At 54.7% G+C, this 25,788-nt stretch overlaps 2 protein-coding genes across 6 annotated transcripts; both read left to right on the top strand.

Annotated features, from left to right (window-relative positions):
• The first annotated feature begins 2,089 nt into the window (after positions 1-2,089).
• GPR157 (G protein-coupled receptor 157) lies at positions 2,090-15,030 on the top strand. Of its 3 annotated transcripts, XM_014259172.2 has the most exons (6): positions 2,090-2,518; positions 3,308-3,355; positions 7,897-8,110; positions 9,851-10,045; positions 10,648-10,927; positions 14,257-15,030. In XM_014259172.2, the coding sequence occupies exons 1-5, from the start codon at positions 2,142-2,144 to the stop codon at positions 10,894-10,896; spliced, it is 1,083 nt and encodes a 360-aa protein (XP_014114647.2). In that variant the 5' UTR covers positions 2,090-2,141; the 3' UTR covers positions 10,897-10,927; positions 14,257-15,030. The 3 variants fall into 3 exon arrangements, with proteins under 3 accessions (XP_014114647.2, XP_005530507.2, XP_014114648.2); XM_005530450.3 differs by lacking the exon at positions 3,308-3,355 and having other exon boundaries at positions 2,092-2,518; XM_014259173.2 differs by lacking the exons at positions 2,090-2,518; positions 3,308-3,355 and adding an exon at positions 3,365-4,443.
• LOC102102709 (solute carrier family 2, facilitated glucose transporter member 5) lies at positions 14,284-25,433 on the top strand. 3 transcript variants are annotated; one of them, XM_005530449.3, is made up of 14 exons: positions 14,284-14,321; positions 15,588-16,205; positions 16,675-16,802; positions 18,353-18,451; positions 18,791-18,951; positions 19,435-19,559; positions 21,363-21,515; positions 21,595-21,720; positions 22,312-22,499; positions 22,845-22,955; positions 23,222-23,323; positions 23,724-23,799; positions 24,101-24,228; positions 24,834-25,433. In XM_005530449.3, the coding sequence occupies exons 3-14, from the start codon at positions 16,746-16,748 to the stop codon at positions 25,059-25,061; spliced, it is 1,554 nt and encodes a 517-aa protein (XP_005530506.2). In that variant the 5' UTR covers positions 14,284-14,321; positions 15,588-16,205; positions 16,675-16,745; the 3' UTR covers positions 25,062-25,433. The 3 variants fall into 3 exon arrangements, with proteins under 3 accessions (XP_005530506.2, XP_014114645.2, XP_014114646.2); XM_014259170.2 differs by lacking the exon at positions 14,284-14,321 and having other exon boundaries at positions 16,675-16,791; positions 18,791-18,956; XM_014259171.2 differs by lacking the exons at positions 14,284-14,321; positions 15,588-16,205 and having other exon boundaries at positions 16,672-16,791.
• The last annotated feature ends 355 nt before the right edge of the window (positions 25,434-25,788 follow it).

Below are 25,788 nucleotides of genomic sequence, written 5' to 3'. Positions count from 1 at the left end.
GTTTGCTGCCGGGGTTTGTCTGCGTGTCTCGGATAGGTGCCGGGAAAAGGGAAAGCAGGGAACGAGGAGGAAGCCAAGAATGTGTAAAAGCAACAACTGGGAATGCAGCCTTGACAAAGCTTTGTCTCGTGGGGTTTTTTTGCGGGGTCAGATGGTAGCTAAAGAAAGCCTGCAATAACAATAGGGTTTAAAAGCTGTCGGTGTCAGATTGTGTGCAGGGGAAATGCAAGTTGCTGTGAAGAACATGCAGAAAGCATCACGCTCCAAAATAAATTCCTAAAGACGTAAAGCCTGCCTGCCTGAAGTTTCACCGAGTGGTAATTAAGGTACATTGAAAGAAGATCTTGTTTCCAAAGGAAGCAGCTCGTGTATAAATGTGTAAATCCCTGAGCTCCCCTCAGCAGGGAGGGGAGCTGTGCGCTGTCCTTGGGGATGGAGGTGGTGAAAGGAAAGGATTCCACAGCAACCCAGGAGTTTATTCCCGTCTCGCCCCCTCCTGTCCCGCTGCTCTCGGCGGCCTGGGCGGGATTTTTGATTGAAAGAACAAAATCCAGAAAAGGGTTTTCTGGGCTGCGGGGCCGCGGTGGGAGCGGCTCCCGATCCCGGTTCCTGTCCCGGTCCCGGTTCCTGTCCCGATCCCGGTTCCTGTCCCGGTCCCGGTTCCTGTCCCGATCCCGGTTCCTGTCCCGATCCCGGTTCCGATGCCGATGCCGATCCCAGTCCCTGTCCCGGTGCCGGTCCCGATCCCGGTCCCTGTCCCGATCCCGGTTCCTGTCCCGGTCCCGGTTCCTGTCCCGATCCCGGTTCCGATGCCGATCCCAGTCCCTGTCCCGGTGCCGGTCCCGATCCCGGTTCCTGTCCCGATCTCAGTCCCTGTCCCGGTGCCGGTCCCGATCCCGGTCCCTGTCCCGATCCCAGTCCCTGTCCCAGTCCCGGGGATCCCTCGGCTCTGCCCGGCCCAGCCTCTCATGACGGCGGGGGCGGGCCGGGCCCGGCGCTCCCGGGGCTGCTCCTGCGGCTGCTGCTCCGCTCCCCGGCCGTGCCGGGCTCGGGCAGCGACTGCGGCCACTGCGGACACTGTGACAGGGACTGCGGCCACTCCGGACACTGTGACAGGGACTGCGGCCACTCGGGACACTGTGACAGGGACTGCGGCCACTCGGGACACTGTGACAGGGACTGCGGCCACTGCGGCCACTGTGACAGCGACTGCGGCCACTCGGGACACTGTGACAGGGACTGCGGCCACTGCGGCCACTGTGACAGGGACTGCGGCCACTGCGGCCACTGTGACAGGGACTGCGGCCACTGCGGCCACTGTGACAGGGACTGCGGCCACTCCGGACACTGTGACAGGGACTGCGGCCACTCCGGACACTGTGACAGGGACTGCGGCCACTCGGGACACTGTGACAGGGACTGCGGCCACTCGGGACACTGTGACAGGGACTGCGGACACTCGGGACACTCCGGACAGAGCCGGACGGTCACTCCGGACAGTGCGCGCCCGTCCCGCGGGGCTGCATCGCGCTGTCCTCTCGCTGTCCCCTGTCTCCATCTCGCTGTCCCCTCTGTCCTCCCTCTGTCCCCTCTGTCCTCGCTATTCCCTCTGTCCCCCCTGTCCTCTCTCTCCTCCCGCTATCCCCCCTCTCCCCTCTGTCCCCTCTGTCCTCGCTGTCCCTTCTCCCCCCGCTGTCCCCCCGTCCTCTCTGTCCCCCCTCTATCCCCTCTGTCCCCCCTGTCCTCTCTCTCCTCCCGCTATCTCCCCTCTCCCCTCTGTCCCTCTCTCCCCTGTCCCCTCTGTCCCGCTGTCCCCCCCGTCCCCTCTCCCCTCTCTCCCCTGTCCCCCCTGTCCCCCTGTCCCCTCTCCCCCGCTGTCCCACTGTCCCCTCTCCCCCGCGCTGTCCCCCTGTCCCCTCTCTCCCCTGTCCCCTGTCCCCCTGTCCCCTCTCTCCCCTGTCCCCCTGTCCCCTCTCCCCCGCTGTCCCCTCTGTCCCCTGTCCCCTCTCTCTCCTGTCCCCCTGTCCCCTCTCCCCCGCTGTCCCCTCTGTCCCCTGTCCCCTCTCTCCCCTGTCCCCCTGTCCCCTCTCCCCCGCTGTCCCCTCTGTCCCCCTGTCCCCTCTCCCCCGCTGTCCCCGGCCATGCCGTCCCCGCTGCCCCCCACTCGGTTGCGGCTGGCGGAGCGCGGGGCGGTGCTGGTGTCCTGCTGTCTGTCCTGTGCGGGGTCTGTGCTGCTGCTCTGCACCCAGGCTCGCTGGCCGGAGCTGCGGACCCGGCCCCGGCAGCTGCTGCTGCAGCTGTCCCTGGCTGACCTGCTCTCGGCCCTGTCCTACTTCTACGGGGTGCTGCGGGACTTCGAGCGCACCTCGTGGGACTGCGTCCTGCAGGGCGCCCTGTCCACCTTCGCCAACACCAGCTCCTTCTTCTGGACCATGGCCATCGCCCTCTACCTGTACCTGAGCATCGTCAGGGGCTCGCCCGCGGGCGAGGCTTTGCTCTGGTGCTTCCACGCCGTGAGGTGGGTGCTGAGAGCTGCCGGGACCCCCGGGCACCCCCAGCCCTCCCCGTGGAGCCTCGCTCGAGTCTCTGTGCTTTCCTCCTCCTTCCCCTCTAATTCCTTGTAAACGGAATTTTGTTGTCTTTTAACGACCCTGCTTGTTCCCCCATTCCCTTCCCGAGTGAAGAGTCGGAGACGTGGAAAAGTTAAAGGTTTCTTGTTCAAGGTCGCTTAGAAAAATCTCTGACAAGTTCTAATGACTGGAAATCCTGGCTTCTGCTTTTCCTCCAGTCTGCTCTGATGTTCTAGAATAACAAACCTTGTGTCTGTGGCACCTGCCTGCTGCTGCCCAAGTGTTTGGGATCTGTTCCCACGGGTCCCCAGCTTCCCCTGCCAGCCTGGTCTGTGGATCCTGCCCCTCTGGCCAGGCAGCATCCTGTAATTCCACACAGGAGAGCGCTGTCCACGAGTGATGAAACTGCTGCAGAAGCGCTCTGAGGGTTGTTTTGGCGTGTTTGATTGAAAGCATGACAAACCAGACCACAGTGTACCTTTATGTCTGTTACTGCTATTTAGGGCACTGATTTTCCACATCATGTTTAGTAAAAGCTTTCATTATGCAATTGGAGCTTGTGGAATCATGTGCTGTGTCCACGCCGAGAAAACAGTGATCCTTTAGTCCCCTGTGTTGCCAAGCTTTTGCAATAAATTATAAGAGGAGTGATCTGGTTTAAAAGGGGGGAAAAAAAGCCCTCAGGACAAGTAGAGAATTTTCTTTGGTTTCTTAGTCCAATATTTGTTACCTTTTAGTTTCAAACAGCATTGTTTGGCAGATGATTGCAGTAGAGCTGAGTCCAGGTGAGGATGGGCCAGAGACACTTTGAGAACTCCAGTTCCTGCCCTACCTGCTGGAATTGCTGAGAGAAGATGCACTGGAGGAGTATTTATGTTATTTCATCTCAAGTAAATAGAGTTGTACTCAGAGCTGTGGTGAGGCCAGGGTGCTGGTAAAGAACATGTTGCTTAATGGAGATAAAAACCCAGCCTGACTCCTTCGTGGCCATTCTGGTTCCACCAGGCACATCAAAGCACTCAGGCAAATCTGGCCTATTTGTAATTTTCCCAACTGCTAATTGCCTGTGTGGCTTTTCCTGTACTTCAGTTTCTCCAGCTGGTTTAATGCTCCTCAGCCTTGTCAGCTACCAGGAGAGGAGAGAAACAGAGTCACTGAAACAGCTCTGGCTGCAATCTGTGCTCCCTCTAAAAACTGTAAAAATCCTGGGAGATTGCTCCAACCCTTGGCACAGAGGGAGAGATGCTCAAACTGAGCTGCTTCTGGCTCAATTTGTTGGGTTTATTTTCAGTTCTTTACAATAAAAATGAAATCCCATCTTGGTATTCATCAGCACCATTTGCTCTTTTTAAAGGCTGTAGAGCACCTGTGAGCAGGTTCTGCTTTGTAAATGCCTCCTGTTCTGTGCAGGGCCAGTTTAAAGCTGCTTCTGCTTTATGATCTGTCTGAAAAGCCAGAGGAAACAAGTGAGGACGTGTTCTCTGCCCATCCCCTCGTGACACATCACCCTGCTTTCCTTCCCTGCACTTCTGTAGTTACCTGAGAAATTAATCTCTGGACATAATGCTTGGAGATGGAGCTGACTAAATACATGTTGGGAGTCGGTATCCGGAATTTTCCTGAGGGAAATCAGGGTGTCCCGGTGGATGAAACCCGTCAGACGGGTTTGTGCCAGGGATTCCTGTGGTAACACATCCACCAGTTCCAGCCTGGAGAGCTGCAGCCTCTGCTTTGCTTTGAAACTTGTTGAGCTCAGAGGAGCTTTGAAAAGAAGCAGCTCTGGAAACTCTTGGCTAGCTGGAACACGTGAGTTGTGGCATCCAGTGTGCAAGAGAGCAGGCTGCCTCTCTGCTTCTGAATTTCCAAGGCTCAGGTATCGGTGGGGGGAAACATCCCCTTTGTTGTGAGAGGAGCTGGTCCAAACTCGGGGTGAGGAATGGCCCAGACAGACAGAACCCACCCTGGAATTGTTTCCTGCTTGGCTTTTGGTACCAATTGCTGACATTTGAAGGGTTTTCATTTCATGATTAGGCTGTGCAGATGTTATAACCATAAATATACTTTATTTTTTAAAAAATCTATAAAATATGCATGCTTATATATTAAAATATATGTTATATATTAAAATATATTATATTTTATATATAAATGTATATATATACATTTAGAACCATGCATAAATATTCATGTCCATGGAGTGCCTGGGTCCTTTCATGCACTGCTGCTCTGTTCACCTCACTGCTTCATGGGCTGCCTCCTGCATGGTTGAGCTGGGTTCAGCCATGTTCAATCAGTTCAATCAATTCAATCAATCACTTCAATCAATTCAATTCAATCGTGGGTTCAATCAATTGAACTGGGCCAGATTTGGAGTTCTGGTTACAATGTGTGCTCACTGCTCCTTCCTGGAGCTGGCTGGGATATCCAGGAGCCCGATTTTCCCGTCCTTGCAGAGCAGAAATTGCTGTCCCCAGAAGGAGCTGTGTGCAGCCCTGCTGGCTCCTCCTTGTCCAACCTGTGCAGGCAGGTGACAGCAAATCCCCTGCTTGTGAGAGCCCCAGGGGGAACAGCAGCTGTGCAGCAGAAATCAAAATGTGCTTATCCAGAACTCTGACCCCAGAAAACCAGGGCAGCTCAAGCTGAACACTGCTGGAGCTGAAGGTCCTCACCCTGCTTTGTTTGGTGTGACTGCAAAGATCCTCTGGGTTGGATGATTTTTTTATTCACGGGTTATCAAGAGCTGTATTGGAGGAATGAGTATTGTTGTGTCTGTCTTACAGGCTGGATTTCCAGCCTTTTTACAGGAAGGAGGAATCATCTTCCCTTCTCTCACTGTTTGCATCCAGGTGTGCTTTGGAGAGGCCCAGCTGACACAAGGGTTCTTTGGGGCTCAGAGGAATATTTCTGCTTCTCTGTTATCCTAGATCCTTTTTATTGCAGTCCTTACACACACCTGGGGTGCTGAGTCCTGATCTGCAGTTCCTCCTCTCCCCTGGTTCAGCACTGGCACTTGGCAGCCCTCCTGAATCTGTCACTTAGGAGCTCTGAAGAAGAACCAAAGCACCAGTCTCAGTTCTCCTTTCCAGCCTGCTGAGATGGAGCTGAAATTCACAGAAATGTCTGATTCCTTCCTAGGTCCTTCCTAATTTCATTTTGTTGGTAATCCCTTTGCTTGGTGTTGGTGGTAAATATCCATCTGATCCCAGAATGCCATTCCAGTGCTAATTCACTTCCCGTTAATGCTGCACTTTTCTTCCACTCTCTCCCTTTCACCAGTTATCTCCTGAAGGTTTTTAAGTCCCTTTCTTAGTGGTGAGTTATTTCCTCCTGTGGTCTCTCTGTGTCTGTACTCACACTGTCCTGTCTGACATCCACACACAGTCATTTGACCTGCCTTTATCTTAATTCTCTTTCAGCTCGATGATGAGATGGTTATTTAGGCAAATTAGTTTCTTAATTCACTTCCTTTTTGTTGGTGCCTTTGTGCCTTAAAATGGTTTTTCTAAGGAAGTTAATTTCTCTTGAATGCTTTCCCTTAGTGCTCAGCTCTCCCAGGGGTGCTGAGAGTGGAATGTCTTTGCATTTGCAGTTCTTTCTGAGAATTCACCAGGTTTACCAAAGTGACTCCTGGATTGTGTGGAAACTTTCTTGGTGGTGGTGACGTTTGGGATGTTTTTAGAAGTCTGCTCTGATAACAGAGTGGGGAGGGCTCCCTGCAGCACAGCTGTCCTTAAATAACACCACTGCCTTGGATTAGCACTGCTTGTTCTGAGCTGAGCCCTGAAACAAAATGTTCTCAACTCTGAAGAGTTGACTCTCAAGTTTTTTACAGCCCTGTATTTATATTTGTTTCTTTTGCTAGTAGGTGAATCCAGACATTATTTAAGAGTAGGTAATGGGGTATTTTTGAAATCCAATATCATGGGACTGTCTCTGATTGGGCTATGGAGTTTCAGATAAAGTTTTGCCTACCTAGTCTGGTGTCTCTGAATTTTGGGGGCAAGATCCTTTCCATGCTCCTGGAGCTGCTCCAGGCTGTCAGTGAAGGCTGTTTGAGAGCAGGACACTTGTGGATTTGTTTTCTGTGTGCTGGGGAGGGCAGGAGGGTTGTGCTGGCAGCTGTCTGAGCCCCTGTCCCTGTCTCTGGGGTGGCTGTGGGAGGGCAGGTGACACATTCAGCTGCATGCAGGGCACTCTGCTGCTGTCATTTTTGTTTGGGCTGCTGGGATTTTTCTGTTCTTCCTCATGGTTTCTTGTGGGCAGCCCAAGCTGCTGAGTGATTTAATTCGGTGTGTCACCACAGTTATTTTTCTTCTAAATGCTTCCCTGTATTTGCCTCTGCTGTCAAGTGAGAAGCCAAAGCCACAGGTCCAAGTTATGTGAATGTGGCTCCTCTTTTCTTTCTCAGCTTTTTGCTGGTACTACCAGTACTTTTTCCTGGCTCTTTGTCCTTCAGAAATTGTATTTTTGCTCCCAAAATATTGACTACACCTCCACTTAAAAGCAAAGAAAGCAAACAAACAAACAAGGCACTGATAGAACGAAGGTGTGGATTTCTTTGTGTGCCGAGTTTCACTTTGGAATCAGGAGGTGGAACTTGGCTGCTTGTGCTCTGAAAGCTCAGCATCAGCTGGCTGGGTCCTGCAGGAAAAACCCATTTTACAATGCCCTGGCCTTGTCAAATCCTCAACCTCTCGGTGTCCAGGAGGGAATGGGAGAAGGGCAGGAGGTGGGCTGGGTCCTGCTGCCCTGGCTGCACCCTGAGCTGTGCAGCCCTGTCACTGTCAGACACCAAATGATTCACACAGACCCAGCTCGAGGTGTGGTGAAAGAAGAACAGTTTATTTGTTCTTTCAGTATTTATAGGTTTCTGACCACGACCAGGGATTGGATAGTCAGGTCACCACCTTCCCAACCACACTGGCTGTGAGAGATGTTCATCACAAGGCATATCTTTAATGGAACGGATAAACTCCTGTGTTTATAGTTACTCCTGGGAAAATGGTTAGAAATTATGAAAACCATATCAAAAGGGCTGATTCTCAGGGCAGCTCAGAGTGCAGCACGTCCCTGACCTCTGCCCTCAGGGCTGGGCTCCACATTCCCACAGTGGGTCCCTGGGAGGTGGATTTGCAGTCCTGGGTCGTTCAGTGCCCAACGCCTTTGGGTCACTTCCCCTCAGCCGGTTCAGCAGTGCTGCTGCTCCGGGATAAACGCTGGGTTCCTGCCTGGGGGAGATCCCCTGGCTCTGCCACCCATCTCCTGAGGTGTGGGGGGCTCAGCTGAGGATGTTCTTGCCTTAACCTCATTCTCTGTGTCCCCCCAGCTGGGGTGTCCCCCTGGCCATCACGGTGGCCGCTGTGGCTCTGAAGAAGATCGGCTACGACGCCTCCAACGTTTCTGTGGGCTGGTGCTGGGTGGACCTGGACGCCGAGGATCGGCTCCTGTGGATGCTGCTGACGGGGAAGGTGTGGGAGATCCTGGCCTATGTGACCCTGCCAGTGCTCTACATCCTCATCAGGAAGCACATTAACAGAGCAGTGAGTATTTGCTGGGTGGTTCCATCCCCCGCGCTCTGCGTTTCTCATTGCTCAGCAGCTGCACAGGCAGGGGATGCTCCACGGCTCTGAAATGTCCCCAGCCCCGGGAGAGGCAGTGCCCCGATCCATTAGCACAAGCAGAATGTAAAAGCCCTTTGAAAAGGAGCAGGGCTTGTGGGATGTTCGTGAGGGAAATGCTACAGTCAGAACTGAAACGGAATGTGAAGGACAAACTCAGCTTTAATCAGTTTTCTGCAGTTCCACTTGTACCAAGATTGGAATTCTCCAACCTCATTCCTTTTAGTGTCTCCGATGCCAGTTTGTGTTTATGGATGTTATTCTGTACTGGCAGCTCACAGCTCCGTTTGGGAATCCCGGCACGGGATGGCTTTGGGCACCACACAGGAGATTCCCTGTCCGAGCAGGGGTTTGGGATTCAGAGCTTCGGTGGTTGCTGTTCCTTGTGAACACACAGAATCCATTTGGACAGCATTTGCATAACAGACAAGTCCAGATGAGAGTGGCAGGAGGAGCTGCATGCAGAGATTGCTCTTCTCTCTGAGCTGTGTTAGGGAAAGGAGCCCCACGTGTGGGTTATTTCCTTCTGGAACTTTCTGCCTCTGCTCGTGCTGCAGCTGTGGCGGTGGTGGGGATAAACACAGCCCTGCTCAGGGCAAGGTCCTGCAGATGATCTGGAATAACGAGGCACTTTCCAGCGGGAAGGGAAGGTGCGGGAAGGTGCGGGAAGGGAAGGTGCGGGAAGGTGCGGGAAGGGAAGGTGCGGGAAGGTGCGGGAAGGGAAGGTGCGGGAAGGGAAGGTGCGGGAAGGGAAGGTGCGGGAAGGGAAGGGAAGGTGCGGGAAGGTGCGGGAAGGGAAGGGAAGGGAAGGTGCGGGAAGGGAAGGGAAGGTGCGGGAAGGGAAGGTGCGGGAAGGGAAGGTGCGGGAAGGGAAGGGAAGGTCTGCAGGTGCCTGTCAGCATCACCAGGCGTGCAGGACACGCTGTCCCAGCCATGGGCAGAGATTGCAGCGTGAGCTCTGCAAACCTGACCTGGCCTGCCGGTGCCTGTGCCCCTGTCCCTGCCTGTGTCCCTGTCTGTGCTGCTGTCCCTGTGTCCCTGTCCCTGTGTCCCTGTCCCTGTGTCCCTGTCCCTGTGTCCCTGCCCGTGTCCCTGTCCCTGTGTCCCTGCCCGTGTCCCTGTCGCTGTCCCTGCCGGCTCTGGGGACACGGCCGGAGCTGTGGGGTGTGTCGGTTCTGTCTCTGCGGTTCCGCAGCCCCCGGAGCCTCCCGCGCTGTGCCCGCCTGTCCCCGCAGCAGCGCTGGGCTGTGCAAAGGCGGAGGTGGCGGGTGGTGGCTCTCCTCTGTCCCCTCGGGTCCCAGGGGCTCTCCTCTGTCCCCTCGGGTCCCAGGGGCTCTCCTCTGTCCCCTCGGGTCCCAGGGGCTCTCCTCTGTCCCCCTCGGGTCCCAGGGGCTCTCCTCTGTCCCCCTCGGGTCCCAGGGGCTCTCCTCTGTCCCCTCGGGTCCCAGGGGCTCTCCTCTGTCCCCTCGGGTCCCAGGGGCTCTCCTCTGTCCCCCTCGGGTCCCAGGGGCTCTCCTCTGTCCCCCTCGGGTCCCAGGGGCTCTCCTCTGTCCCCCTCGGGTCCCAGGGGCTCTCCTCTGTCCCCTCGGGTCCCAGGGGCTCCTCTCGCTGCGGGAGAAGCCCCGGGGCCGGCCCTGAGCCCTCTCCATCCTCCCCGAGCAGCGCGCTGCGCTCTCCGAGTACCGCCCCATCCTCCCGGGGACCCCGGCCCTGCGGCCCCGCGCCAGCATCGCCGACACGAAGCTGATCCTCATCCCCGTCATCTTCATCTTCCTCCGCATCTGGAGCACCGTGCGCTTCATCCTGACCCTCTGCGGCTCCCCCGCCGTGCAGAACTCGCTCCTGGTTGTCCTGCACGTGAGTCCTGGGAAACGCCGGAGGAGCGCCCGGGGCTGCCCAGAGCGGGATCGGCACCATGGGCTGGGCAGGGACCCCTGCGGCCTGAGGGACAGCGGGGACAGCGGGGACAGCCCTGCCGGGGACAGCGGGGACAGCAGGGACAGCCCTGCCTGGGACAGCGGGGACAGCGGGGACAGCCCTGCCGGGGACAGCGGGGACAGCAGTGCCAGAAATGCAGCAGTGCCAGAGGTGCAGCAGTGCAGAAGTGCAGCAATGACAGAAATGCAGCACTGCCAGAAGTGCAGCAGGAGCAGTTCCAGCAGCATCTAGTGGCTGCAGAGGAAAGCTGCGCTGGCAGGGATGGACGGGCCCCGCTGCTCCAGGGAAAACAGCTCCGAGGGGAGCTCTGGGTGTCAGATCCCGGCAGGGCTCAGCCTGTCCTGCCCACACCAGCGCCAGCAGCAGCTCCCTGGGTGCTTTTTGGGGGAAAAAGCTCATTTTTCTGAATTCCTTGTTCTCCAAGGCGGTGTCTCAGTCCAGCAGCTGCTGTGACTCGGTGTGTGCCCTTCTCTGGGGGTGTCTGTGGGAGCAGCCCCGGTGATTCCTCGCCTGCCTTGCAGGGGATCGGGAACACGTTCCAAGGAGGAGCCAACTGCATCCTGTTCGTGCTGTGCACACGGGCGGTCCGCGCCCGGCTGCGGTCCCTCCTGTGCTGCGCTCACTGTCACCAGCTGGCCTGGCCTGCCCGGGGGTCCCACGGCTCCTGGCAGCCCCACAAGGACAGGGACAAGGACAGGGACAAGGACAACGACAAGGACAAGGACGTGCCCCGCCCCGAGCAGACGAAGCCGCTGCTCTCCAGCACCTGAGCTGCCCCGGCTGCTGCTGATTCCTCTCTTGGTAAAACTCCAGCGTGAGCCTTTGCTCCTGCCCTGTGCACTGAGGGAGGGGTGGGAGCAGTGCCAGCGGGGTTCTGCTGCTGCTCTGGGGTTCCCTGTCTGACTCTGCAGCCCCAAACCATTTATAGAACTGCTCTGCTCCCTTCCCCTGAGCTGTTCCTCGAGGCTGTGAAAGGAGGAACTGGGCTGCAGGGCTGGCTGGCCCACAGGAGCAGGACAGCAGCCAGAACTGAAGAGGAATTGGAGGCTCTTTTCAGTGTGAAATGCCACGTGCGCACACATTTGGTCACTGCACGGATCAGATGTTTGCTGCCCCAGGTTTTGCCCACGAGGGGATGCAGCCCCTGCTGCCCTGAAGTGATTCAATTCACCCAAGCTTGCCTAGGAAGTGTCTGGGAGCAAAACTTGGCCAAAAGCTCCTCATTCCAAGTGCAACACCGGGCACTGATGTCCCTGCACTGGTCTGGTTGTGTGAGCACCTCATGAGCTGCAGAATTTCTGGGGGTGTCAAAGTTCACCCAGGGCAGAGCCCGTGGGGCTGTGTGGGTTTGTGTCTGTGGAGCAGCGATGCAGCTCTGTGTGCCAGAGAGCAGCTGAAGGAGGGGAAACCCAGAGCAGCTGTGCTGGGAGGAGCTGGGATGTGCTGGGAGGTGCTGGGATGTGCTGGGAGGAGCTGGGAGGAGCTGGGATGTGCTGGGGTGAGCTGGGATGTGTTAGGATGAGCTGGGATGAGCTGGGATGAGCTGGGATGAGCTGGGATGAGCTGGGATGAGCTGGGATGTGCTGGGATGTGCTGGGATGCACTGGGGTGTGCTGGGATGTGCTGGGGTGTGTTAGGATGAGCTGGGATGAGCTGGGATGAGCTGGGATGTGCTGGGGTGAGCTGGGATGTGCTGGGATGTGCTGGGATGTGCTGGGATGCACTGGGGTGAGCTGGGATGTGCTGGGGTGTGTTAGGATGAGATGGGATGTGCTGGGATGAGCTGGGATGCGCTGGGAGGAGCTGGGATGCACTGGGGTGAGCTGGGATGCACTGGGATGCACTGGGGTGGGCTGGGATGCACTGGGGTGAGCTGGGATGAGCTGGGATGCACTGGGATGTGCTGGGATGAGCTGGGATGTGCTGGGATGCACTGGGATGCACTGGGGTGGGCTGGGATGAGCTGGGATGTGCTGGGATGCACTGGGGTGAGCTGGGATGAGCTGGGATGTGCTGGGATGAGCTGGGATGTGCTGGGATGCACTGGGATGCACTGGGATGAGCTGGGATGAGCTGGGATGCACTGGGATGCACTGGGATGAGCTGGGATGAGCTGGGATGAGCTGGGATGTGCTGGGATGCACTGGGATGAGCTGGGATGAGCTGGGATGCACTGGGGTGGGCTGGGATGCACTGGGGTGAGCTGGGATGAGCTGGGATGTGCTGGGATGTGCTGGGATGCACTGGGGTGAGCTGGGATGTGCTGGGATGCACTGGGGTGAGCTGGGATGTGCTGGGATGCACTGGGGTGAGCTGGGATGTGCTGGGATGTGCTGGGATGCACTGGGGTGAGCTGGGATGTGCTGGGATGCACTGGGGTGAGCTGGGATGAGCTGGGATGTGCTGGGATGCACTGGGGTGAGCTGGGATGCACTGGGATGAGCTGGGATGAGCTGGGATGTGCTGGGATGTGCTGGGATGCACTGGGGTGAGCTGGGATGCACTGGGGTGAGCTGGGATGCACTGGGGTGAGCTGGGATGAGCTGGGATGTGCTGGGATGCACTGGGGTGAGCTGGGATGCACTGGGGTGAGCTGGGATGAGCTGGGATGTGCTGGGATGCACTGGGGTGAGCTGGGATGCACTGGGGTGAGCTGGGATGAGCTGGGATGTGCTGGGATGCACTGGGGTGAGCTGGGATGCACTGGGATGAGCTGGGATGTGCTGGGATGTGCTGGGATGCACTGGGGTGAGCTGGGATGAGCTGGGATGTGCTGGGATGCACTGGGGTGGGCTGGGATGAGCTGGGATGTGCTGGGGTGAGCTGGGATGTGCTGGGATGCACTGGGGTGAGCTGGGATGAGCTGGGATGCACTGGGGTGAGCTGGGATGTGCTGGGGTGAGCTGGGATGTGCTGGGATGTGTTAGGATGAGTTGGGATGAGCTGGGGTGAGTTGGGATGAGCTGGGGTGAGCTGGGATGTGCTGGGATGCACTGGGGTGAGCTGGGATGAGCTGGGATGTGCTGGGATGCACTGGGGTGAGCTGGGATGTGCTGGGATGCACTGGGATGTGCTGGGATGCACTGGGGTGAGCTGGGATGAGCTGGGATGTGCTGGGATGCACTGGGGTGAGCTGGGATGTGCTGGGATGTGCTGGGATGCACTGGGGTGAGCTGTCTCTTCAGGCAGAGCACAACACCCTCTATGAAGGGACACTGCTGTAGTCCCCTGCAGGTCCTGCTCAGTCAGAGGGCTGGGGCAGCAGGCAGGATGCCTGTCTGGATCAGGATCCTGGAGGTTCCCAGGCTGCTGGGAATGGCAGGGCTCTGAGCAAACCTCCCCCCATAAACCTGTTTCTCCTTCTCCCGCACCACACAGCCCAGAAAAACAAAGGACTTTCAATTTGTCATCAGTTGCCATTTTTAATTTGTAGAAGAGGTTTTTGCAAGGGGAACAGGAGCCTCGTGAGCTGTCTGGGGAGGAAGGGCAGCTGCTCCGAGCCCCCAGCTGTTCCAAAGCTGCTTTTTGGCTCCTTGCAGTTGTGTTTACAGCAGGCAGCACCATTCCATGGCACAGAGTCCTCGGGGACTGTGGGCAGAGATGAGTCCTGTTCTCTCCTGAAGCTTGGCATTCACTTTATAATTCTATTAGTATATTTAAAGCCAAATGTGCACAGGCTGTGTAAACACGGGGAGTCCTCAGGAGCTCTGAGCCCATTTCATGGGGCTGCGAATGGCTCTGCTCTTCAGCCTCCCCAGTCTTTGAAAGGTAGTTGGAAGCATCTTATCTGTGCCAGAGATGACTTCAAGAGGATTTTTCCTCCTTTCAAAAGGCTTTTTAAAACTTCTGAAAGCTAAATAACAACCTTGGTAGCTCAACCTCTTGTGAATCCCACAAGGCTTGGAAAGAGGAGCTGTGTTAAACTTCTTGCACAAAGGTAGGATAGATATATTTTAATTTTATGAGACTCAGTATCATGCTGTGTTCAGTTTTTTTGGAGCCAGTCCTGAAGAGAGAAAGTAAAATTGTCACCAACTTGGCCTAAGGGAAAACAAAACAGCAGAAAAAAAACACCACCAAAAGTAATTAAACCAGACTCCATGTTCTCAGTTTGCCTTTTTCCATTGCAGAGCTCTGAGAAATGCTTTTGGAGGGACGTGCCAGGGATGCATTTGTAGCTGCAGGCTTGCTGCAGGTGAGGGATGGTGCCACAGTCCCACAGAGGGAGCTGCAGCCCGGGGAAAGCGGCTCTGGAGAGCTGAGCCTGGACAGATCCTGCTCCTCACACTCCTCACACTGCTCAGCATCAGTGCTGGGATGCTCTGGGACACTCTGCTCAGCCCAGCTCCAGCTCAGCTCCCCTCCTTCCCTCGCCCTGCACTGCAAACATTCAAACTCCTTGGGGTCTTGTTTTTGTGCCTGGCGAGGCCGTGCTTGGTGAGTTCTGAGGTGAACGATGCCCGAGGGGCAGGAAAGCTTCAGGAGCTGCTGCAAGGACTGTCCTGGGCTGGCTCCTGCTCCTCACCCCCACAGGACAGCAGGGATTGTTTGGTGCTGGTGATGGATGGTGCCCCTGGGTGTTCACCCCTCCTCCTTGGTGTCCAGGGGGGCACCGTGGGCTTTGTGGTGGCACCTTGGGGGTTCTCCTGAGGGACTGGGGGCTCTGCAGGCTCCTCGGTGCTCAGGGACACCGGGATGTGTCCCCAGCAGGGACAGCCCTGCCAGCACAGGGCAGGGCTCTGAGCTCCGGTGCTTTCTGTGCCTTGGGAGCGCTGGGTCACCCTGGCGAGGGGCTGGGGCTTTGTGTGCCATTTGGAGATAATGTTTTGCCTCCTTCAAAGCTCCTCACTTGCTTGTTTTTAAAGTATTTTCTCCGACTTTTACAAAATAAAGTTCTGTTTCTTTACCAGGACGGTGCCCAGCTTTGCATTTGTGCAGCAAAACCAGGATCTCACCTGGTTCTTGGTTCCAGAGCTCTGCTGCTGTTCCCTGTAGAGTCCTTGTGGATCTCCAGCCCTTTCCCATTGCTGGGATCAGACTGTCACACTGTCACACTGTCACACTGTTCCCTGCACAGTCCCTGTGGATCCAGCCCTTTCCCATTGTTGGGGTCACACTGTCACACTCTCTTTGTCTGACTGCCTGCCGTTTGTACAGCTGCTAAAGCAGGGGCTGTGTATGATTTATTTTCAGGCAGATCATTTATTTCTTAAATCTTTGTTTCACCTAAAGTCCCACAGTAGCTTAGGGGCCCAGAATATTGGATTATCCTTGCCTGAATGTGCAATTCCTTCCCAAAATGCAGGAGTTCAGGAACAGGGTTTGAAGACCACGATAGAGAATTCTCCTTCCCTGTATTTAGTGAGTGTCAGGGCAGCTGTCATTCTGCTAAGAGCTCCCAGAGGGTGATGCTGCCTTTAAAGGACTGGAATTCCATTACGGAAATTTGTCCCCTTTGCAGATTCCCCAACTGTGGGGCAGAATTTTCCCTCTTGGCTTAAGATCCGTGAAGGTGAGGACAACACAAGCTGCTGAGGGGGCTCGGTAGCTGTGGCTCCCTGTCAAGCATCCTTCAGGCTGTTCACAGAAAATAAATCCAATAAAAGAGAGATCCCAAGGAGTCTGGGGACTAAATTCCACCACACTGAGATCAGCAGGGCTCTGCTCTTCTTCCTGCTTTGGGGCATGCTGCTTTCACGTGGAGGAGGCGACGCTGCAGCCAGCCAGGGAACGTGTGCAGGACATGTGGGAAAGAGGTGTTGCTCAAGAGATGCCTTTTTTTCTGGGCTGGCTGATGAAAACAGACCAATAAAACAGGAGGTTTCTTCTGGTTTCTCTGGCTGCTGGGGATGCCTGTGAACTTTGCATTTCTCTGATAAACTCATCCACAGTAGTAGTGGATGATTAACCAGGGCTCTTAAAGCAGTCCCATAACAGAGGAGGTTAAAAGAGCCACAGCACGTGTGTCCCCCTTGCATGGAGGGGAGAGGGAACTCGGCTGCTCTGGGAGAGACACAGCCACAGCTCTGGGAGGAGGATAAGCTCTGAGGACTGCAGGAGTGCCTGAGCCAGCTGCCAGGTAGGACCAGGAGGAGTGGGTTTTTTGGCCCAGGGCGGATCTGTGCGGTTCGTGGCTGCAGGGGCTGGCTGGGGCTCAGGGCAAACACCCTCTGTGTTGCCAGGGCTGCTCCCCGTGTTCCCTGATGCCACAGTTGCTGGGCAACACCTCCAGCTGTAGCAGCCCCAGCTGCAGCTCCTGGCTCTCTCCTTGTCCATGCAGGTACCGGGGGAACTGGCTCATTTCACCAGCTTTGCTGAAAGGTCTGCCCCTTCTCAATGGGGAGATGAGCCCGTGCCCCCTGGCACTGGGCAGCACCTCTGGTTGAGGGTGTGCTAAAAGAACATCTGACACTGGCAAGAGCTGAAAGAAAACTGAATGGGAGCCACGGGAGAGCCAGGCAGAGGATGGGGATGATCGGCCACAGCGCTGACAGAGCCCGGGGGTGACTGGATGTGTTTGGAACTCACAGAGGGGCTTTTCTGTGCAGGACATTTCCATCCCCCGTGGCTGCCTGGGCTGGAAGAAGCTGCTCTCAGCATCAGTGATTCACACACCAACATGAAGCTGAAAGGAGGGAAGCAGGAGAGCTCCGAGGGCAGTGAAGGTGCCAAGGGAGTGAGTGTTTTGGCTGCCTGCCTCCAGCTTGAGTATCCCACGGGGATCCAGAGTCAGCCCTGGGGGTCTGTGGGTACCTGTAAAAGGGAGGAAGAGTTGAGATCTTTTGGGCTGAGATGTTTCTATTCCCGAGCCCAGTTTGTGTCTGTCTGTGGCACAGCGTTGTGCTGAGTCCCGTGGTTGTCTGCAGCTCTCCCAGCCCAGAACTCCTGTGTGACTTTCCCTTCTGTGTGACTTTCCCTTCTGTGTGACTTTCCCTTCTGTGTGACTCTCCCCCTGTATTTTCTCTCCTACTTTCCCATCAGTGTTAGGCTGGATGGGGCTCCTTTCACAGCAGTGTTTGGGAGCCTTGCACAAGGCACTGCTGGGCAATGCCAGCGGTTTCCCTGAGAGTGCTGGATGTCAATAATTAACACCAGTGGCTCTTCTGAACTCCTGGAATTTGGTTTTTGAGAGCAAGGCAGATGCTTTTCATCACCAATGAGAGAATGGCAGCAGTCTCCTCCCAAAAAAAACCCAGACCTGGGAGCCTCATTCTCCTCCTGATCCTTAGGCTGAGATCAACTTGAATTTTGATCTCCTGTAACACCTTAAACTCTGCAGACCCTGGAGCTGAGCTGCCAAAGATTCTGAGGAACAGAAAGAAGCTCCAGTGGCTATTTGGACAAATGTTCAATTAGGGAGATGCCAGAGCCCTCATGTGGGACCTGAGCTGAGTGCTGGGACAGAAAACCTCGCAGACTTTATGTCCATTAAGGCTGGTGATGGTGGCAGCAAATGAGATGAAAATGAAAAATGACTTTATTTATGTAGCAGCAGTGAGATGCATTAGTGAATAAAAACCCAGCCAAAAAAAATCCCAACAACCCAGCTCTGTCAACACAGCCTGGGGGCTGCATGGCAGCTAAACTCTTGTGAAAAGCGAGATTTTTTGGATTTTTGTGACGCTGGGGGATGTGTGCCCACAACAGGGTGCTGATCCCACAATTCCCCTCCTCTGTTCTAGTGCAAAGTGCAGCTCCTGTAACCCTTCAGCCAAGCCCTCCGTGGGCTGCTTGGATAAGTTCTAATTGGCTTCAGGGACAATCAGATCCATAAATAGCTCTGTCCCAAAATACAGAGGAAGAAAAAACAAACAGGAAAGGGATTTTGCCACTTGATGCAAAAATCCCATCATTTTAAAGCTTTCCCGTGCCAGTATCCTGTATTATTCCACTGTCCAATTTGCACATTGGGAAAGAATAATTGCGTGCAACCTTTTTCCCTGCTGGGTGGTGTTTTAAGAATGGTAACTTGAAAAAAAATCAATCATCCAAATGATTCGTTCCTACCAGCAAAGCAGAGTAAATTGCTCTAATGACTGTGGGCATATCAAGCAGAACAAAATGAGTTGTAATGGAAACAACCCATTGGGCTGTTATAGGCAGCAAAACGAAAGGAAAAACGCAGAAAGCGAGACTTCTTTTGTTTTTACTTAAAGTTATAAATGCCTAAAAGCCAGACCCATTTCCAAGGTGGTGTTCATGGTTTTTTTGTCTCTCCCCCTGCAGAAAATGACACTTCCCCTGGCCCTGGCAGCTCTGGTTTCTGCCTTTGGATCTTCCTTCCAGTACGGCTACAACGTGTCTGTGATCAACTCTCCTGCCCCGGTGGGTGAGCCCAGCTGGGAGAGGGGCAGGTGTAACATCCCAGGAATTACCTGGCCTTCGTGGTGTCTGTGGGCACGGGCTTGTCCCCTCTGTGCAGGACAGCTGAGCTCTGGGTGCCTCCTCCCTGGGCACCAGGCACCTCCTGAAGGGCAGGAACAGTTTTCCAGCCCAGGCTTCTCCATCCCTCTCTTGCATTCATTCCCCAGCTCGCCCATTCCGGATTTTTTATTATCAGGACAGTTGTTTTAGGGCAGAGCTTTATGGCATTTGTTGTTATCTAACCTTTACAGCATGGAAATTGTACTCACTGTGCTAAACGTGCTCTGTGTTTCCCTGCAGTACATGCAAGACTTTTACAACAGGACCTACCTGGGCAGGACTGGAGCACCCATGGACAGCGGCTTCCAGACGCTGCTCTGGTCCCTCACGGTGTCCATGTTCCCTCTGGGTGGCCTCTTTGGCTCGCTCATGGTGTGGCCCATGGTCAACAACTGCGGCCGGTAAAGTGAGAGCTGGAGCTGAGGTCCTGCCCTCCCTCTGGGAGAAGATAAAAGTCATGTCCTGGTGATTCAGCCTTGCCCAGCCCTTCAGCAGCCTGAAATTCCCACACACACCTTGGGGGGAAAGCAGGGCGATGAGGGAGAGCTGCTGGGCTCAGCCAAGGCTGTTGGCTCCCATAAATTGAAGGAATTGATGTGGTTCTGGTGTGGCCAAGGCCGGGCTGTGGGCCCTGAGCCAGGCAGGGCGGTGAGGAAAGGAAGCCCTGGGATCTCAGATCAGGCCCAGCTTCTGCTGCTCAGGTTCCCTGAGAAGCTTCACTTCTTTCTGAAACCTTCATTGCCTGCAGGAAAAATGTGGGAATTGCCATTTCCTCCTTGCTCAGGGTTTGGCATGGTGTGAGTTTTGGATAGTGTGACACAGAGGGGATCTCTGCAGCTCAGAAATGCCCAACTGAATCCATCTCTTTTCCTGTTACCCTGCAGAAAGGGCACTTTGCTGATAAATAACCTCTTTTCCATCGCTGCTGCAATCCTTATGGGAACCTCAGAGCTGGCAAAAACCTTTGAAGTAATCATCCTTTCCCGTGTTGTCATGGGAATATTTGCTGGTAAGTGGATGGTAAAGGGAGAGCAATAAATATTTCTTTGGCTGTGGAAAGGTGTTTTATTCTCCCAACAGATGCTTTCACAGGTAGCACACACTTTAGAATCTGCATGACAAGGCTGTGCTTTAGCCCGGTGCAGAAGTACTAAAGATCTTTGGGAGATAATAGCCCTGGGACTGGAATTTAAACTGCAGGGAGGAGATGTGTGTCTGTAAATGCAGCAATAAACATCTGCTGGGCACTGCAGCTCCCACCACCAGCAAACCTGCTGAGGATAATCTGCTTTCCCAGACAACTTAAAGCAGATAGTCTGCTTCTTTCCTTTTCAACATAACCAGAATAATCCATCAAAAGCATTGCCAGACTCAGCAGTCCAGCCCTGGAACTGACTGTTCTTCCTGCAGGAGAAATGTTAAAAGGGAGAGCAGAGGGCTCAGAGCCACTGGATTTCCTGCAGGGACAGAGGGAAGCCAAGGATATCTGTGTGCTCCTGGTGTGAGTGGCTTCATTGGAGCTGCAGGAGCAGGGGACAAGCAGAACCATGCTGGGTACCCCGAGCACAGACAGGTCTAGAAAGGTCCTGAGATCCTTTAGGCTCAATTAATTGGCTCTGGGCTGGTGAGACTGGCACACTCCCTGGTTTGTTAATGAGCTGGGATAGCTTGCAAAGACAAATTTCCTGCCTTAGCTCACCAATTGCTGCATGTACAGATCAAGCTGCTTTCCCAAGCCAGGTTCTTATTTTCCATTTTTGGTTTTTTTTTTTAGTCCAATGGTTTTATTTTGGCTTTTGATTCCCTTCAGCCTGGCAGCTGCTCTCAGCACTGGAGCTTGGAATAAATGCTAAGGGTCTTGTTAAATGTGATCCCTCTTTCCAGTTATTTATAATCAAAAACCAAATCCAGCCTGGCTGCCCTGGCTTGTCCTTCTCAGGCTGACCTGGCCTCAACTGTGGGCGTTGTGCCTGGAGAGGATCTGGGAGGATCCCAGTGTCACCCTCTGGCACTGGTGGAATTTGTTTCTGTAGCTTTTAGGCCTTTTAGCTTTCAAATATCAGCCTGATCACCTTTGTAACACCGGGCTCCTGAAGCCCAGGGCCTCTAGAAATGTCAGAGTCGCCTGTGGTCATTTGACTCCAGGAGTTTGGAGCTGCCAGAATTTGCAGCGTAAGCACAGGAGCTGGCAGCTCGCTGGGGTCACTGTGGGCAGCCCTAGAATGTTCCTAAAAATAACCTGTGTCCCTGGTGTCCTTATTAGAGCATAAATACCTATTCCAGCAAGGCACCTGCAACACATCCCAGCCCAGCAAAGCTCTCAGCACAGCCTTACTGAGCAGGGAATTTTTAAAAGCTAACACAGAGTCACTTCCTTCCACTTTCACATCAGTGTGTCTGGAGACTGATTTCTCTTCTCGTTTTAGAGGAAGAAAAAGTTCCTCTCTCATCCTTGGAGTTTGTTTCCAAGCCTGAAGCAGCAGGATTTTTGAGTGTCTTGTGCTGTTCCTGGCAGAGCCTGCTGGGAGAAAGCTGCTTTTAGGAGGATGAACACTGAGCACTCAAACCAAGACACCCCCAAATCATTCATCTGCTGGCTCTGTAGGCAAGGAGGCTCCTGCTAATCCTGTCAGACTCCAAAAAGGCTTTGTTGCCCAGCAGCTGATAATCCAGACACTCAAAGCAGAAGGGTTTGAGGGTGAAGTTTCTGCACATCCTGTGGTTTATCAGGAATCTCTTTTGCTCCCCATGGGGAATCAGCAGCTTGCTGCAGCTTGAGCTGCATGTCCAACACCATTCTCTTAACTTCTAGGCCTGGCTTCCAATGTGGTTCCCATGTTCCTTGGAGAAATGGCCCCCAAAAACCTGAGAGGAGCTATTGGGGTGGTCCCACAGCTCTTCATCACCATTGGCATCCTTGCAGCTCAGATCCTCGGTCTCAACAGCATCCTTGGGAATGCTGAAGGTAAAGCTCTGGCTCAGGCCCTCTCCGTGGGCTCCACAGGGGGAGGATTTCTCTCAGCTCACATCTTGCCTTGCTGCAGGGTGGCCTGTGCTGCTGGGGCTCACTGGGATCCCATCCCTGCTCCAGCTCCTGACACTGCCCTTCTTCCCCGAGAGCCCCAGGTACCTGCTCATCCAAAAGGGCAACGAAAAGCAGGCCCGGAGAGGTACGGCCCCATCCTGCCATGGCAGGGGAGGGGGGCTGGGATGGACCTGGCTGTGGGACACGGCATGAGGGGGGAATTCTGCACTGATGTGCTGCTGGTGGGGGGAATTCTCGGAATGCTGCTCATGTGGGGATCCCCAGAGCCCAGCACCACTGCCCAGGGTCACAGCCTGCTGTGCCTTGTTCTGAAGCAGGACAGCTCTCTGTAAACCCGGGGCTCTCAACTCCCCTGGGGCTCACAACTCAACTCCCCTGAGCTCACAACAAATCCCCTGGGCTCACAACAAATCCCCTGGGGCTCACAACAACTCCCCTGGGGCTCACAACAACTCCCCTGAGCTCACAACTCCCCTGGGGCTCACAACAACTCCCCTGAGCTCACAACTCCCCTGAGCTCACAACTCCCCTGGGCTCTCAACTCCCCTGAGCTCACAACAACTCCCCTGGGGCTCACAACTCCCCTGAGCTCACAACTCCCCTGAGCTCTCAACTCCCCTGAGCTCACAACAAATCCCCTGGGGCTCACAACTCAACTCCCCTGAGCTCACAACTCAACTCCCCTGGGCTCACAGCTCCCTGTGCTCCCCACCAGCTCTGCAGAGGCTCAGGGGCCGGGAGGACGTGGATGATGAGATACAGGAGATGTACCAGGAGGACCAGTCAGAGAAGGAGGAAGGGCAGTTCTCTGTGCTCAGCCTGTTCACCTTCAGGGGCCTGAGGTGGCAGCTCATCTCCATCATCGTCATGATGGCAGGCCAGCAGCTCTCGGGGGTCAATGCTGTGAGTGGGGCAGGCCGGGGGTACAAACGAGGGCTGGAACTTCAGAGGGGGTGATGGGGGCAGCGCTGGCACAGGAGAGAAAGCCAGGGGTGCCCCTTTGCCCAGGACACAGCCAGTGTCACCCTGGGGTGGGCCAGCCCTCACCGGCAGCAAATCCATGGACGAGGTACAGGGTCAGCTGCCCTGTCAGTAACTGGAATCTTTTCAAAGTGCTTGTGCACAGATCCAAACACCAGAAGAGGACAAATTGCGACCTCAGGCCTGTGTGTGCACCAGTGCCAGGATTTCAAAAGGGGGATTGACTCCCATGTTCTGCCTCTGAACACAGCTGTGGTTCTGCTGCAGGTGTTCTACTACGCAGACAGGATCTTCGAGTCAGCAGGAGTGCCCAGCAGCAGCATCCAGTACGTCACCGTGTCCATAGGTGCCATCAACGTCGTCATGACTTTGCTTGCTGTAAGTTTGTGCTGGGGCTCTCAGTTCTGACTTGCCTCCCCCTGTTGAAATGAGGTTGTGCTCATGGAATCCTACAGGCACAGAATGGTTTGGGTTGGAAGGGACCTTAAAGATCATCTCGCCCCAAGAACCTTCCCCTAGAGCCTTATTTGCACTGGGAGATGCTTCCTATGACAGATGGCATGTGGTGTCCCTTGGACAAAAACATCTGCAGCAATTGCTGTGCCCCTGGTGCCTCCCCCTGTCCCCTCTCCTGTCTCTCCCAGGTTTTCATTGTGGAATCCCTGGGGAGGAGGATCCTTCTCCTGGCTGGCTTTGTGCTGTGCTCTGCCTCCTGTGCAATCTTAACTCTGGCCCTCAACCTCCAGGTACGTGGGAACGGCTCGGGTGGTCCCACCCATGATTCTGGACTTTACAGGGAACAGGCCACTGGAATATTTTGAGGATGCTTCTACACCCTGGGGAGGAAGGGACAGCATGAAAGGTCTCTGTACTTGCATATCTACCTTAAAGAAAGCCAGGAAAAGCTGTGATCCTGCTTGCCTGGATGCTCCTCCCAGGATGTCACTGCATGTTCACAGCTCCGGCTGCATCCCCCAGCAAGGATCATACCCAGGCTGGGGTTTCTGTGTCTAATTATGGACATGTCTGGCACTGAAGGGTGACACAGCCTTTAAATGCCTCCAGATCTTACTGTGAACGGTGCCTTCAGTGTGCTGGGGATGTTCAGACAGGAACCACATCTAACCTGTGATCCAATCCTCACAGACCACTGTCTCCTGGATGTCCTACCTCAGCATAGTCTGTGTCATTGCCTACATCATTGGACACGCCATCGGACCCAGTGAGTGCCCACAGCCCGCCCACTCTCCCCCACAAGCTGGGTAAAGCCAGGTGTCGTGCTCAGTTTCCAACCAAAACCTTTGTGGGGCTCCTCCAGGGAGGTTGGATTTCACCTCTGTGTGGCCATGCCCTGTGCAACTGCCCCGGTTTTTATCTTTAAATTGAATCCTTGTTTGATTTACTGGGTGCTTCTGAACGCTGATAGTCAGAAAGCACTGTCTGGACTGAAATGAGCAGTGTAACTGGGAATTCAGAGTGAGGGGGTTGCCTTTGGGATTTCCTCACCTGTGGCTGCCCTGCAGGTCCCATTCCCGCTGTGATGATCACGGAGATGTTCCTGCAGTCGTCCCGACCCGCGGCGTTCATGGTGGGGGGCTCTGTGCACTGGCTGAGCAACTTCACCGTGGGGCTGGTGTTCCTCTACATGGAGGTGAGAACCCCAGCACAGGGCAAGGCTTGGGCTGGAAATCAGCTCCTCACCCTGCTCTTACAGACAGGCTTTGAGGAGCTGTGAATGCACTTGCTGGCTCTCAAAACCTGTGTGTGGGATTGTGTTAAGGGCTAGAGCCTGATGCTCCTCAGCACTTTCCCATCACACCTGCCTGCTGCACAGGCTTTGAAAGAAAGCAGTTTGATTGCCAGGACTCATCCTGAGCTCAGGAGCTTGGAAAAGATGGCAAATTCCCCATCCTCCACTGCAGGATGTGCCTGGGGGGGACAATTTGAGCTTCTGAAATGTGGGTGCCCTGTTCAAACTGCTCCCAGCAGCAGTGACCATAAACTGCTGCAGCCCCTGCCTCTAACCTGTGCAAAGGCAGCTGCTGAGTTCAGTTTCCCAGTAAGTTTCCAGTAGATCTGGTAGTTTGAGAAGACAGAATCTAAAACCACCCCAGCTTTGAGTGGTTCAGCTTAAAATGTGTGCACCTCACTGAGGCTGCTTCTTCCATGGCCAGTGCAAGGTGCAGCAGGTCCAGAGCAGGTAAATCCCACCTGGAATGTTGTCCTGACCCCTGCTCTCTCCTGTCACTGCCCCAGGCTGGGCTGGGGCCCTACAGCTTCCTCATCTTCTGTGCCATCTGCGTCACCACCGTGCTTTATATCTTCTTCATCGTTCCTGAGACCAAGAATAAAACCTTCATGGAAATCAACAGGATCATGGCCAAGAGGAACAAAGTAGAGATTCAGGAAAGCAAAGAGCTTACAGATTCCTACCCCCTGCAGAAGCAGGAAGAGAAGAAAGTGCTCTCCAGCAGTGAGATGTGACCCAGCTGTGTTTGGCCTGACAAGATCTGTTCAGCAGGAAAACAAATACAGGGATTCCTCCTTTGATGCTGATCTGACAATCATGGAGCTGTTACGGCTGGAAAAGACATTTAAGATCAAATCCAGCAGCAAACCTCATGCTGCCAAGTCCTCCTCTTGTTCCAAGACAAGTCCTGGGCCAGCTCAGTTCTGTGACCAAGTAGCTGATGGCACGAGGTGAAGTGTCCCTGGTGTCCTGGTGACACGCCTGGGGACACGAGCCAGCCCTGGGCTGGGTGTGGGGCACTCGTGAGCAAGGAGTGCACTGAACTCCTCTGAGGAACTTGTGTGCTTGAGGGTCCAGCAGGGAGAAATTAAATTCAATCTGGTGTATCAGTGTGCTGCCCTCTGTTCTGAAAAAAGCAGAATTGTTGAACAGCTTGGCATGGATTTTGTGTTGTAGATGGAGAATCCTTCACAGGATTTACATTAACCTTAGAACATTAGTTTATATACACATATACCTGCACTCGAGTTTGTGATGTATTAGTGTTGAAAAAGGAGATGTTTCTGTGCTCTGTCTCTACATGCACCACAGAAAGGCAGAGTTGTGCCAAGGCACAGGGATTGCACAGGACTTGTCCTAAGAGCTGCCCTGCCAGGACTTCACATCTGCTCTCCCACGGGACCCAGCTGCAAGGGAAGGGGTGGTGAGCTGCTGGTGACAAACAGGAGGGACAAGCAGGGA

Source organism: Pseudopodoces humilis, chromosome 24 (genome assembly GCF_049639895.1).
Source record: "Pseudopodoces humilis isolate 2021_Gansu_Grassland_sample_001 chromosome 24, ASM4963989v1, whole genome shotgun sequence".
NCBI lineage: Eukaryota > Metazoa > Chordata > Aves > Passeriformes > Paridae > Pseudopodoces > Pseudopodoces humilis.
Note: the sequence above shows the minus strand (reverse complement) of the source record. Positions and strands in the feature narration are given on the sequence as shown.